Here is a 12,151-nt window from a genome sequence, read left to right as displayed (position 1 = left end):
CATCCGACTCCAGGAGAGAGGAAGAGAGGTCCTCAGTGTACAATCCAATACAATGCATTCGATGACAGTATTGCTGTGCTTTTCTGACCTCTGAGATCAGAGATAATGCTATCCAGGAATGAATGAATGAGGGACAACCAGAGGTTGTGTCAATGTGTATAACAATGTATACAACCACTGACCTAGAACCGATAGCTGTCATTGTATTGACACATATTACCACTCTGATACATTACTGTAGCTCTCTCTCCCTCTCTCATATTAGACTGAGTGGTCCCACTTCCCAGTTCAGAAACCTGGACACAGACTGGCTCTTTCATACCAGGCTGCTACGGTCCAGATCAGACCAGATCACATGGGAGGAGGACCACTAGATCCAGTTCCACAGAAGGGATCCAGACTAGATCTGGTTGAATCCAGTTGGCAGAACAAAAAGGCAATAATTCAGTTTGTTTCAGTCAAGTTCAATCAGTTCAGTCTCCGGAGCAAGAAACAGGCAACTAGCCCTAAGAAGAGAACTGTGTCAGCCAATCAGATTGCATGAAAAAGTGTCACTGTGTTTCATTGCGATCAGCTGCTCCAATAGAAAGTTAGGTCCTCTTCTCCTCTCTAATAAATGCTGTATGCAGTGTGCATGTTTCAACAGGCTACCTCCACCACATGTTGAGACACACACACTCTGAAACATACCTACACATGCAGGCCCAATGTCCAAAGTCATAAAAGATCTTCTCTTCATGCTCTGTGTGAATGTCGTCTTCTAAGCAGCAGCACACACACACACACACACACACACACACACACGCACACACACACACACACCACACACACACGCACGCGCACATGCACGCACGCACGCACACACACGCACGCGCGCGCATACACACATGCACGCACACACACACGCGCACGCATGCACAGACACACACGCATGCACACACCCACACATGCACACACACCACACACAAAGAAGCCTTCCAACTTCCCTCCTTCACTTCACACACCAACACCAGTCCGCTCACACACACACACACACACACACACACACACACACACACACACACACACACACACACACACACACACACACACACACACTCACAAACCTTGTCAACCAATGTCATTCAGAAGGTCTTCTAACTCCCTATTTTCCATGTTCCCTTAATCTCCTGTCCCCTTTCCCCCAAATCCTCAGTCCTCCTCATCCTTCACCCCTCCTGCCCAAGCCCTCCCATGGCTGGTTGGCATGGCGATACTGATGGGATGGCCGTTGCTAGGAGATGGTGATGGCAGCGAGAAGGAGCGTCGCTATGGTGATGAGTAGGCGATCCCTGGATGGGCTGCTTCCACTGACACTCTTCTCCAGTTTAGGAATCTCAGGGTTAAAATCATCTACATGGAGAGAGAGAGACAGAGAGACAGAGAGAAAGAGACAGGGACAGAGAGAGAGAAAGAGAGAGACAGAGAGAGAGACAGAGAGAGAGACAGAGAGGCAGAGAGAGAGACAGGGACAGAGAGAGAGACAGAGAGACAGACAGCGAGAGAGAGGGACAGAGAGAGACAGAGACAGAGAGAGAGAGAGAGAGAGAGACAGGGACAGAGAGAGACAGAGCGAGACAGAGAGACACAGAGAGAGAGACAGAGAGAGGGAGAGAGAGAGAGAGAGAGAGGGACAGAGAGAGACAGAGAGACAGAGAGAGGGAGAGAGAGAATTAGCAATCATTTTATTAGAGGGAAACAGCGCATCTACCAGTCCAATTGGTGTCAGCATCCTGCCATAGCATTAGAAACTGTGGTGACCTGCCATAGCATTAGAAACTGTGGTGACCTGCCATAGCATTAGAAACAGTGGTAACCTGCCATAGCATTAGAAACAGTGGTAACCTGTCATAGCCTGAAGAACAGTGGTAACCTGTCATAGCATTAGAAACAGTGGTAACCTGCCATAGCCTGAAGAACAGTGGTAACCTGTCATAGCATTAGAAACAGTGGTAACCTGCCATAGCCTGAAGAACAGTGGTAACCTGCCATAGCATTAGAAACAGTGGTAACCTGCCATAGCATTAGAAACAGTGGTAACCTGCCATAGCATTGGAAACAGTGATAACCTGTCATAGCATTAGAAACAGTGGTAACCTGCCATAGCATTGGAAACAGTGGTAACCTGCCATAGCCTGAAGAACAGTGGTAACCTGCCATAGCCTGAAGAACAGTGGTAACCTGTCATAGCCTAAAGAACAGTGGTAACCTGCCATAGCCTAAAGAACAGTGGTAACCTGCCATAGCCTGAAGAACAGTGGTAACCTGTCATAGCATTAGAAACAGTGGTAACCTGTCATAGCCTGAAGAACAGTGGTAACCTGCCATACCTGAAGAACAGTGGTAACCTGCCATAGCCTGAAGAACAGTGGTAACCTGTCATAGCATTAGAAACAGTGGCAACCTGCCATAGCATTGGAAACAGTGGTAACCTGCCATAGCATTAGAAACAGTGGTAACCTGCCATAGCATTAGAAACAGTGGTAACCTGCCATAGCCTGAAGAACAGTGGTAACCTGCCATAGCATTGGAAACAGTGGTAACTTGCCATAGCCTGAAGAACAGTGGTAACCTGCCATAGCCTGAAGAACAGTGGTAACCTGTTATAGCCTGAAGAACAGTGGTAACCTGCCATAGCATTAGAAACAGTGGTAACCTGCCATAGCATTAGAAACAGTGGTAACCTGCCATAGCCTGAAGAATAGTGGTAACCTGCCATAGCATTAGAAACAGTGGTAACCTGCCATAGCATTAGAAACAGTGGTAACCTGCCATAGCCTGAAGAACAGTGGTAACCTGCCATAGCATTAGAAACAGTGGTAACCTGCCATAGCATTGGAAACAGTGGTAACCTGTCATAGCATTAGAAACAGTGGTAACCTGCCATAGCATTGGAAACAGTGGTAACCTGCCATAGCCTGAAGAACAGTGGTAACCTGCCATAGCCTGAAGAACAGTGGTAACCTGCCATAGCTTGAAGAACAGTGGTAACCTGCCATAGCCTGAAGAACAGTGGTAACCTGTCATAGCCTAAAGAACAGTGGTAACCTGCCATAGCATTAGAAACAGTGGTAACCTGCCATAGCATTAGAAACAGTGGTAACCTGCCATAGCATTGGAAACAGTGGTAACCTGCCATAGCCTGAAGAACAGTGGTAACCTGCCATAGCCTGAAGAACAGTGGTAACCTGTCATAGCCTGAAGAACAGTGGTAACCTGTCATAGCCTGAAGAACAGTGGTAACCTGTCATAGCCTGAAGAACAGTGGTAACCTGTCATAGCATTAGAAACAGTGGTAACCTGCCATAGCCTGAAGAACAGTGGTAACCTGCCATAGCATTAGAAACAGTGGTAACCTGCCATAGCCTGAAGAACAGTGGTAACCTGTCATAGCCTGAAGAACAGTGGTAACCTGTCATAGCATTAGAAACAGTGGTAACCTGCCATAGCCTGAAGAACAGTGGTAACCTGCCATAGCCTGAAGAACAGTGGTAACCTGTCATAGCCTGAAGAACAGTGGTAACCTGTCATAGCATTAGAAACAGTGGTAACCTGCCATAGCCTGAAGAACAGTGGTAACCTGCCATAGCCTGAAGAACAGTGGTAACCTGCCATAGCCTGAAGAACAGTGGTAACCTGCCATAGCATTAGAAACAGTGGTAACCTGCCATAGCATTAGAAACAGTGGTAACCTGTCATAGCCTGAAGAACAGTGGTAACCTGTCATAGCATTAGAAACAGTGGTAACCTGCCATAGCCTGAAGAACAGTGGTAACCTGTCATAGCATTAGAAACAGTGGTAACCTGCCATAGCCTGAAGAACAGTGGTAACCTGCCATAGCATTAGAAACAGTGGTAACCTGCCATAGCATTGGAAACAGTGGTAACCTGTCATAGCATTAGAAACAGTGGTAACCTGCCATAGCATTGGAAACAGTGGTAACCTGCCATAGCCTGAAGAACAGTGGTAACCTGCCATAGCCTGAAGAACAGTGGTAACCTGCCATAGCTTGAAGAACAGTGGTAACCTGCCATAGCCTGAAGAACAGTGGTAACCTGTCATAGCCTAAAGAACAGTGGTAACCTGTCATAGCCTAAAGAACAGTGGTAACTTGTCATAGCATTAGAAACAGTGGTAACCTGCCATAGCCTGAAGAACAGTGGTAACCTGTCATAGCCTGAAGAACAGTGGTAACCTGTCATAGCATTAGAAACAGTGGTAACCTGCCATAGCCTGAAGAACAGTGGTAACCTGCCATAGCCTGAAGAACAGTGGTAACCTGTCATAGCCTGAAGAACAGTGGTAACCTGTCATAGCATTAGAAACAGTGGTAACCTGCCATAGCCTGAAGAACAGTGGTAACCTGCCATAGCCTGAAGAACAGTGGTAACCTGCCATAGCCTGAAGAACAGTGGTAACCTGCCATAGCATTAGAAACAGTGGTAACCTGCCATAGCATTAGAAACAGTGGTAACCTGTCATAGCCTGAAGAACAGTGGTAACCTGTCATAGCATTAGAAACAGTGGTAACCTGCCATAGCCTGAAGAACAGTGGTAACCTGTCATAGCATTAGAAACAGTGGTAACCTGCCATAGCCTGAAGAACAGTGGTAACCTGCCATAGCATTAGAAACAGTGGTAACCTGCCATAGCATTAGAAACAGTGGTAACCTGCCATAGCATTGGAAACAGTGGTAACCTGTCATAGCATTAGAAACAGTGGTAACCTGCCATAGCATTGGAAACAGTGGTAACCTGCCATAGCCTGAAGAACAGTGGTAACCTGCCATAGCCTGAAGAACAGTGGTAACCTGCCATAGCTTGAAGAACAGTGGTAACCTGCCATAGCCTGAAGAACAGTGGTAACCTGTCATAGCCTAAAGAACAGTGGTAACCTGTCATAGCCTAAAGAACAGTGGTAACTTGTCATAGCATTAGAAACAGTGGTAACCTGTCATAGCATTAGAAACAGTGGTAACCTGTCATAGCCTGAAGAATAGTGGTAACCTGCCATAGCCTGAAGAACAGTGGTAACCTGTCATAGCCTAAAGAACAGTGGTAACCTGCCATAGCATTAGAAACTGTGGTAACTTGCCATAGCCTGAAGAACAGTGGTAACCTGCCATAGCATTAGAAACTGTGGTAACTTGCCATAGCCTGAAGAACAGTGGTAACCTGCCATAGCATTGGAAACAGTGGTAACTTGCCATAGCCTGAAGAACAGTGGTAACCTGCCATAGCCTGAAGAACAGTGGTAACCTGCCATAGCCTGAAGAACAGTGGTAACCTGTCATAGTATTAGAAACAGTGGTAACCTGTCATAGCCTGAAGAACAGTGGGTGACCAGGGATCATCTACCCACTGTGTGTATAAACTGTAGCCTCCTCTCTTAGCTATTGACAGAGAAGAGAGGCTCTAGTGAAATAGTATTTGGCTAATAAAAGCTAATAGTACAACACCCACTGACAATGAGACAGAGGTGAAACACTTCTCTCTCTCATACACACACACACACACACACACACACACACACACACACACACACACACACACACACACACACACACACACACACACACACACACACACACACACACACAGAGAGACACACACACAGACACACACACACACACACACACACACACACACACACACACACACACACACACACACACACACAGACACACACACAGACACACACTCACTCACACACTCTAACACTCTAAGCTGCCTATTACAAAAACAATGCATCAGCATGACAGAGAGAATGAACACACTGTCTCCAATACTGAAGTCTATAGTCTGATTATAATGACACACCGTGACTCTGCCACACACTGACACACAAACACATAAAAGCACAGACACACGTACACAGACACAGGTACACCTGGCCCAGCACTATAAATAGCTCCTATCGTCTGGTCTGTTTGGTGATGATGCGTACACATGGGGTCAGGCTAGGAAAAGCAGAAGGTGTGTCCAGGTACACGCTCAGACAGAGGACCACACCCTTAGTTTTATGTGGACTTGATTAATGAGATGGGAGGGATGCTGTAGGCCACAGTTAACTACTTCTTTTCTCTGTGTTTTCACTGACACCATGGCTGCTTCTGAATGGCCCCTATTCCCTGTATAGTGCACTACTTTAGACCAGAGCCCTGGCCCAAAGTAGTTCACTATTAAAGGATACAGGATAGGGGGGACACTATACAGGGGAAGCGGTACACTATACAGGATACAGGGGAAGGGGTACACTATACAGGATACAGGGGAAGGGGTACACTATACAGGATACAGGGGAAGGGGTGCACTATACAGGGTAGAGGGAAAGGGGTACACTATACAGGATACAGGGGAAGGGGTACACTATACAGGGTAGAGGGGAAGGGGTACACTATACAGGATACAGGGGAAGGGGTGCACTATACAGGGTAGAGGGAAAGGGGTACACTATACAGGATACAGGGGAAGGGGTACACTATACAGGGTAGAGGGAAAGGGGTACACTATACAGGATACAGGGGAAGGGGTACACTATACAGGATTCAGGGGAAGGGGTACACTATACAGGGTAGAGGGAAAGGGGTACACTATACAGGATACAGGGGAAGGGGTGCACTATACAGGATACAGGGGAAGGGGAACACTATACAGGGGAAGGGGTGCACTATACAGGATACAGGGGAAGGGGTGCACTATACAGGATACAGGGGAAGGGGTGCACTATACAGGATACAGGGGAAGGGGTGCACTATACAGGATACAGGGGAAGGGGAAGGGGTGCACTATACAGGATACAGGGTAAGGGGTGCACTATACAGGATACAGGGGAAGGGGTGCACTATACAGGATACAGGGGAAGGGGTGCACTATACAGGGTGAGGGGTGCACTATACAGGATACAGGGTAAGGGGTGCACTATACAGGGTAAGGGGTGCACTATAAAGGATACAGGGGAAGGGGTGCACTATACAGGATACAGGGTAAGGGGTGCACTATACAGGGTAAGGGGTGCACTATAAAGGATACAGGGGAAGGGGTGCACTATACAGGATACAGGGGAAGGGGTGCACTATACAGGATACAGGGTAAGGGGTGCACTATACAGGGTAAGGGGTGCACTATACAGGGTACAGGGGAAGGGGTGCACTATACAGGATACAGGGTAAGGGGTGCACTATACAGGGTGAGGGGTGCACTATACAGGATACAGGGGAAGGGGTACACTATACAGGGTAAGGGGTGCACTATACAGGATACAGGGGAAGGGGTGCACTATACAGGATACAGGGGAAGGGGTGCACTATACAGGGTGAGGGGTGCACTATACAGGATACAGGGTAAGGGGTGCACTATACAGGATACAGGGGAAGGGGTGCACTATACAGGATACAGGGGAAGGGGTGCACTATACAGGATACAGGGTAAGGGGTGCACTATACAGGATACAGGGTAAGGGGTGCACTATACAGGGTAAGGGGTGCACTATACAGGGTAAGGGGTGCACTATACAGGGTAAGGGGTGCACTATACAGGGTAAGGGGTGCACTATACAGGGTACAGGGGAAGGGGTGCACTATACAGGATACAGGGTAAGGGGTGCACTATACAGGATACAGGGGAAGGGGTGCACTATACAGGGTGAGGGGTGCACTATACAGGATACAGGGGAAGGGGTGCACTATACAGGGTGAGGGGTGCACTATACAGGATACAGGGGAAGGGGAAGGGGTACACTATACAGGGTAAGGGGTGCACTATACAGGATACAGGGGAAGGGGTGCACTATACAGGGTGAGGGGTGCACTATACAGGATACAGGGTAAGGGGTGCACTATACAGGATACAGGGGAAGGGGTGCACTATACAGGATACAGGGGAAGGGGTGCACTATACAGGATACAGGGTAAGGGGTGCACTATACAGGGTAAGGGGTGCACTATACAGGGTAAGGGGTGCACTATACAGGGTAAGGGGTGCACTATACAGGATACAGGGGAAGGGGTGCACTATACAGGATACAGGGGAAGGGGTACACTATACAGGATACAGGGGAAGGGGTACACTATACAGGGGAAGGGGTACACTATACAGGATACAGGGTAAGGGGTGCACTATACAGGATACAGGGGAAGGGGTGCACTATACAGGATACAGGGGAAGGGGTGCACTATACAGGATACAGGGGAAGGGGTGCACTATACAGGATACAGGGTAAGGGGTGCACTATACAGGATACAGGGTAAGGGGTGCACTATACAGGGTAAGGGGTGCACTATACAGGATACAGGGTAAGGGGTGCACTATACAGGGTAAGGGGTGCACTATACAGGGTAAGGGGTGCACTATACAGGGTAAGGGGTGCACTATACAGGATACAGGGGAAGGGGTGCACTATACAGGATACAGGGGAAGGGGTACACTATACAGGATACAGGGGAAGGGGTACACTATACAGGGGAAGGGGTACACTATACAGGATACAGGGGAAGGGGTACACTATACAGGATACAGGGGAAGGGGTACACTATACAGGATACAGGAGAAGGGGTACACTATACAGGGGAAGTGGTGCACTATACAGGATACAGGGGTGCACTATACAGGATACAGGGGAAGGGGTACACTATACAGGGGAAGGGGTGCACTATACAGGATGCAGGGGAAGGGGTGCACTATACAGGATACAGGGGAAGGGGTGCACTATACAGGGGAAGGGGTGCACTATACAGGATACAGGGGAAGGGGTGCACTATACAGGATACAGGGGAAGGGGTGCACTATACAGGGGAAGGGGTGCACTATACAGGATACAGGGGAAGGGGTACACTTGTAACGGCGTTCTTCGTTTGTCGAAAGAGAGGACCGAAATGCAGCGTGGTGGTTACTCATGTCTTTAATGAAGAAAATGACGGTACATGAAATAACGATAAATACAAAAAACAACAAACGGAACGTGAAACCTAATACAGCCTATCTGGTGACACAACACAGAGGCAGGAACAATCACCCACGAAAGACAAAGCCAACTCAGGCTACCTAAATACGGTTCCCAATCAGAGGCAACGAGAAGCACCTGACTCTGATCAAGAACCGCCTCAGGCAGCCAAGCCTAACTAGACACACCCCTAAACCTAGCAATCCCAAATCCAATAAAACCCCAATACGAAACACAACACCCTGTCACACCCTGGCCTGACCAAAATATATAAGGAAAACACAAAACACTAAGACCAAGGCGTGACAACACTATACAGGGGAAGGGGTACACTATACAGGGGAAGGGGTGCACTATACAGGATACAGGGGAAGGGGTACACTATACAGGATACAGGGGAAGGGGTACACTATACAGGGGAAGGGGTGCACTATACAGGATACAGGGGAAGGGGTACACTATACAGGGGAAGGGGTACACTATACAGGATACAGGGGAAGGGGTACACTATACAGGATACAGGGGAAGGGGTACACTATACAGGGGAAGGGGTACACTATACAGGATACAGGGGAAGGGGTACACTATACAGGGGAAGGGGTACACTATACAGGATACAGGGGAAGGGGTACACTATACAGGGTACAGGGGAAGGGGTACACTACACAGGGTATAGGGGAAGGGGTACACTATACAGGATACAGGGGAACACTATACAGGGTAAGGGGTACACTATACAGGGGAAGGGGTACACTATACAGGATACAGGCGAAGGGGAACACTATACAGGGTACAGGGGAAGGGGTACACTACACAGGGTACAGGGGAAGGGGTACACTACACAGGGTATAGGGGAAGGGGTACACTATACAGGATACAGGGGAACACTATACAGGGGAAGGGGTACACTATACAGGGGAAGGGGTACACTATACAGGATACAGGCGAAGGGGTACACTATACAGGGTACAGGGGAAGGGGTACACTACACAGGGTATAGGGGAAGGGACACTATACAGGATACAGGGGAACACTATACAGGGTAAGGGGTACACTATACAGGGGAAGGGGTACACTATACAGGATACAGGCGAAGGGGAACACTATACAGGATACAGGGGAAGGGGAACACTATACAGGGTACAGGGGAAGGGGTACACTACACAGGGTACAGGGGAAGGGGTACACTATACAGGGGAAGGGGTGCACTATACAGGATACAGGGGAAGGGGTACACTATACAGGGGAAGGGGTGCACTATACAGGATACAGGGGAAGGGGTACACATTTCGTATGCACGCCATGAGAATGTTCATGTTCTGTAGTGGTTGTGTTGTAAACATCCACACCTGGTTGTTCCTAGTCAGAGCTCCTCTCTCCTAATAAGCTACATGATGGTGTTAAACATCCGGACTGTTCTGTCACCGAGGTTAGAAACAGTTTGACCCTTCTGTGACCCTTCTGTGACCGTGGTGTGTGTATGTGTGTGTGTGTGTGTGTGTGTGTGTGTGTGTGTGTGTGTGTGTGTGTGTGTGTGTGTGTGTGTGTGTGTGTGTGTGTGTTTGAGGGAAAGAGGTGAGAACACTCTGTTTCTTCGACCTGACGACAGAACCTTGTTATGGCAGTGCCAGATACTGTGGATGTGGAGAAAACTGAAAGAACCAGTTTTGGAGTGTGTACCTGTCACACACACACACACACACACACACACACACACACACACCTCCATGAACGTGAGTATACTTACTATATGTTGCACAAGGGTTTGTTTGTGTTTGTCTCCCTGTGTTACTGTGTGTAGGCAGGTGTGACACACCTTAATCTTTGCACGCACTCTGGGGTCAAACACCAGGTCACACACACATCGGACGTGTCGTCTGTAATAATGATTCATCAGAGAGCCATGAGACAGCTCAGACACCAGTAGGGGTTAGTGTGTGTGTGTGTGTGTGTGTGTGTGTGTGTGTGTGTGTGTGTGTGTGTGTGTGTGTGTGTGTGTGTGTGTTTGTGTGTGTGTGTGTGTGTGTGTGTGTTATAGACCTACAGGTAATATGACATTAGGCTCTGTGAGAGGTTATAGAGCTACAGGTAATATGACATTAGACTCTGTGAGAGGTTATAGACCTACAGGTAATATGACATTAGGCTCTGTGAGAGGTTATAGACCTACAGTTAATATGACATTAGGCTCTGTGAGAGGTTATAGACCTACAGGTAATATGACATTAGGCTCTGTGAGAGGTTATAGACCTACAGGTAATATGACATTAGGCTCTGTGAGAGGTTATAGACCTACAGGTAATATGACATTAGGCTCTGTGAGAGGTTATAAACCTACAGGTAATATGACATTAGGCTCTGTGAGAGGTTATAGACCTACAGGTAATATGACATTAGGCTCTGTGAGAGGACCTACAGTCCAGATGTCAGACTACTACTACATTAAACCCATCTGAACAGGAGCCTAGAGTTCCCTTGACGTGCTATTTTGAAATCCCTGTAATGTGACTGTTGAATGTGTATAGCGCCTCACCGTCATCACATATAACACAGCCGACACTGCTATCGTCCTCTTTTACTACTACACCAAATCTTCACAAACATTATTTCCCAGGCGACTGTTCTAGCCCTCCCTTCTATATATTTTGTAACTCTCCATTTCGCTGACATTTTCTTATTAAATTTGACTCCGACATTTCCTTTTTGCCTCAGTGGATCGACCTTAACTTTTCTTCAGCCCAAGTTTCTAAAAATAGTTTAGCAGTTGTCGTGTATTTGGCGTGCTACAGTGAGGCTACGCACTAACGCCAGATACAAACAATGAAAGAAAAACCTAAATGTTGCCTATAGATATGAATTGCACAAGAATGATACATTTATGCATTTTTGATGCATTGTTTAATCTTTATTCAACCACCCGCCCTTCATCAGGTTATGAGTCAACCAGCACATCACTAACAGACATTCGTCATTGTGCTGCAGTGTGTGTGGTGACCACTAGAGGTCAGCAGGGGCCAGTGTTAGTGGTCTGACTGGTGCAGTCAGCTGGGAGACTAGACACAGACATGATCAGATTCTCAAGTCCTTTAGAGTTGAACTAGAGTTAGACTCTGCTTCTGTAGTCCATGCTCTGTGGAGGATTGCTGAGAATAGATTAAAACAATCATTTG

The 12,151-nt window shown here is 47.7% G+C and overlaps 1 protein-coding gene across 1 annotated transcript in view; it reads right to left on the bottom strand.

Moving 5' to 3' along the window:
• Positions 1–872: 872 nt before the first annotated feature.
• The window catches only part of LOC116372140 (ephrin-A3), a gene marked incomplete in the record, with an annotated part of 19,077 nt that continues 7,798 nt past the window's right edge, over positions 873–12,151 (bottom strand). Inside the window, 1 exon segment of the mRNA XM_031821242.1 lies at positions 873–1,392. Coding sequence (XP_031677102.1) covers positions 1,274–1,392 — 119 coding nt within the window.

The sequence above is a fragment of the Oncorhynchus kisutch genome, unplaced genomic scaffold (genome assembly GCF_002021735.2).
Source record: "Oncorhynchus kisutch isolate 150728-3 unplaced genomic scaffold, Okis_V2 scaffold3941, whole genome shotgun sequence".
Taxonomy (NCBI): Eukaryota; Metazoa; Chordata; class Actinopteri; order Salmoniformes; family Salmonidae; genus Oncorhynchus; species Oncorhynchus kisutch.
This window is presented reverse-complemented; position numbering and strand designations above follow the sequence as displayed.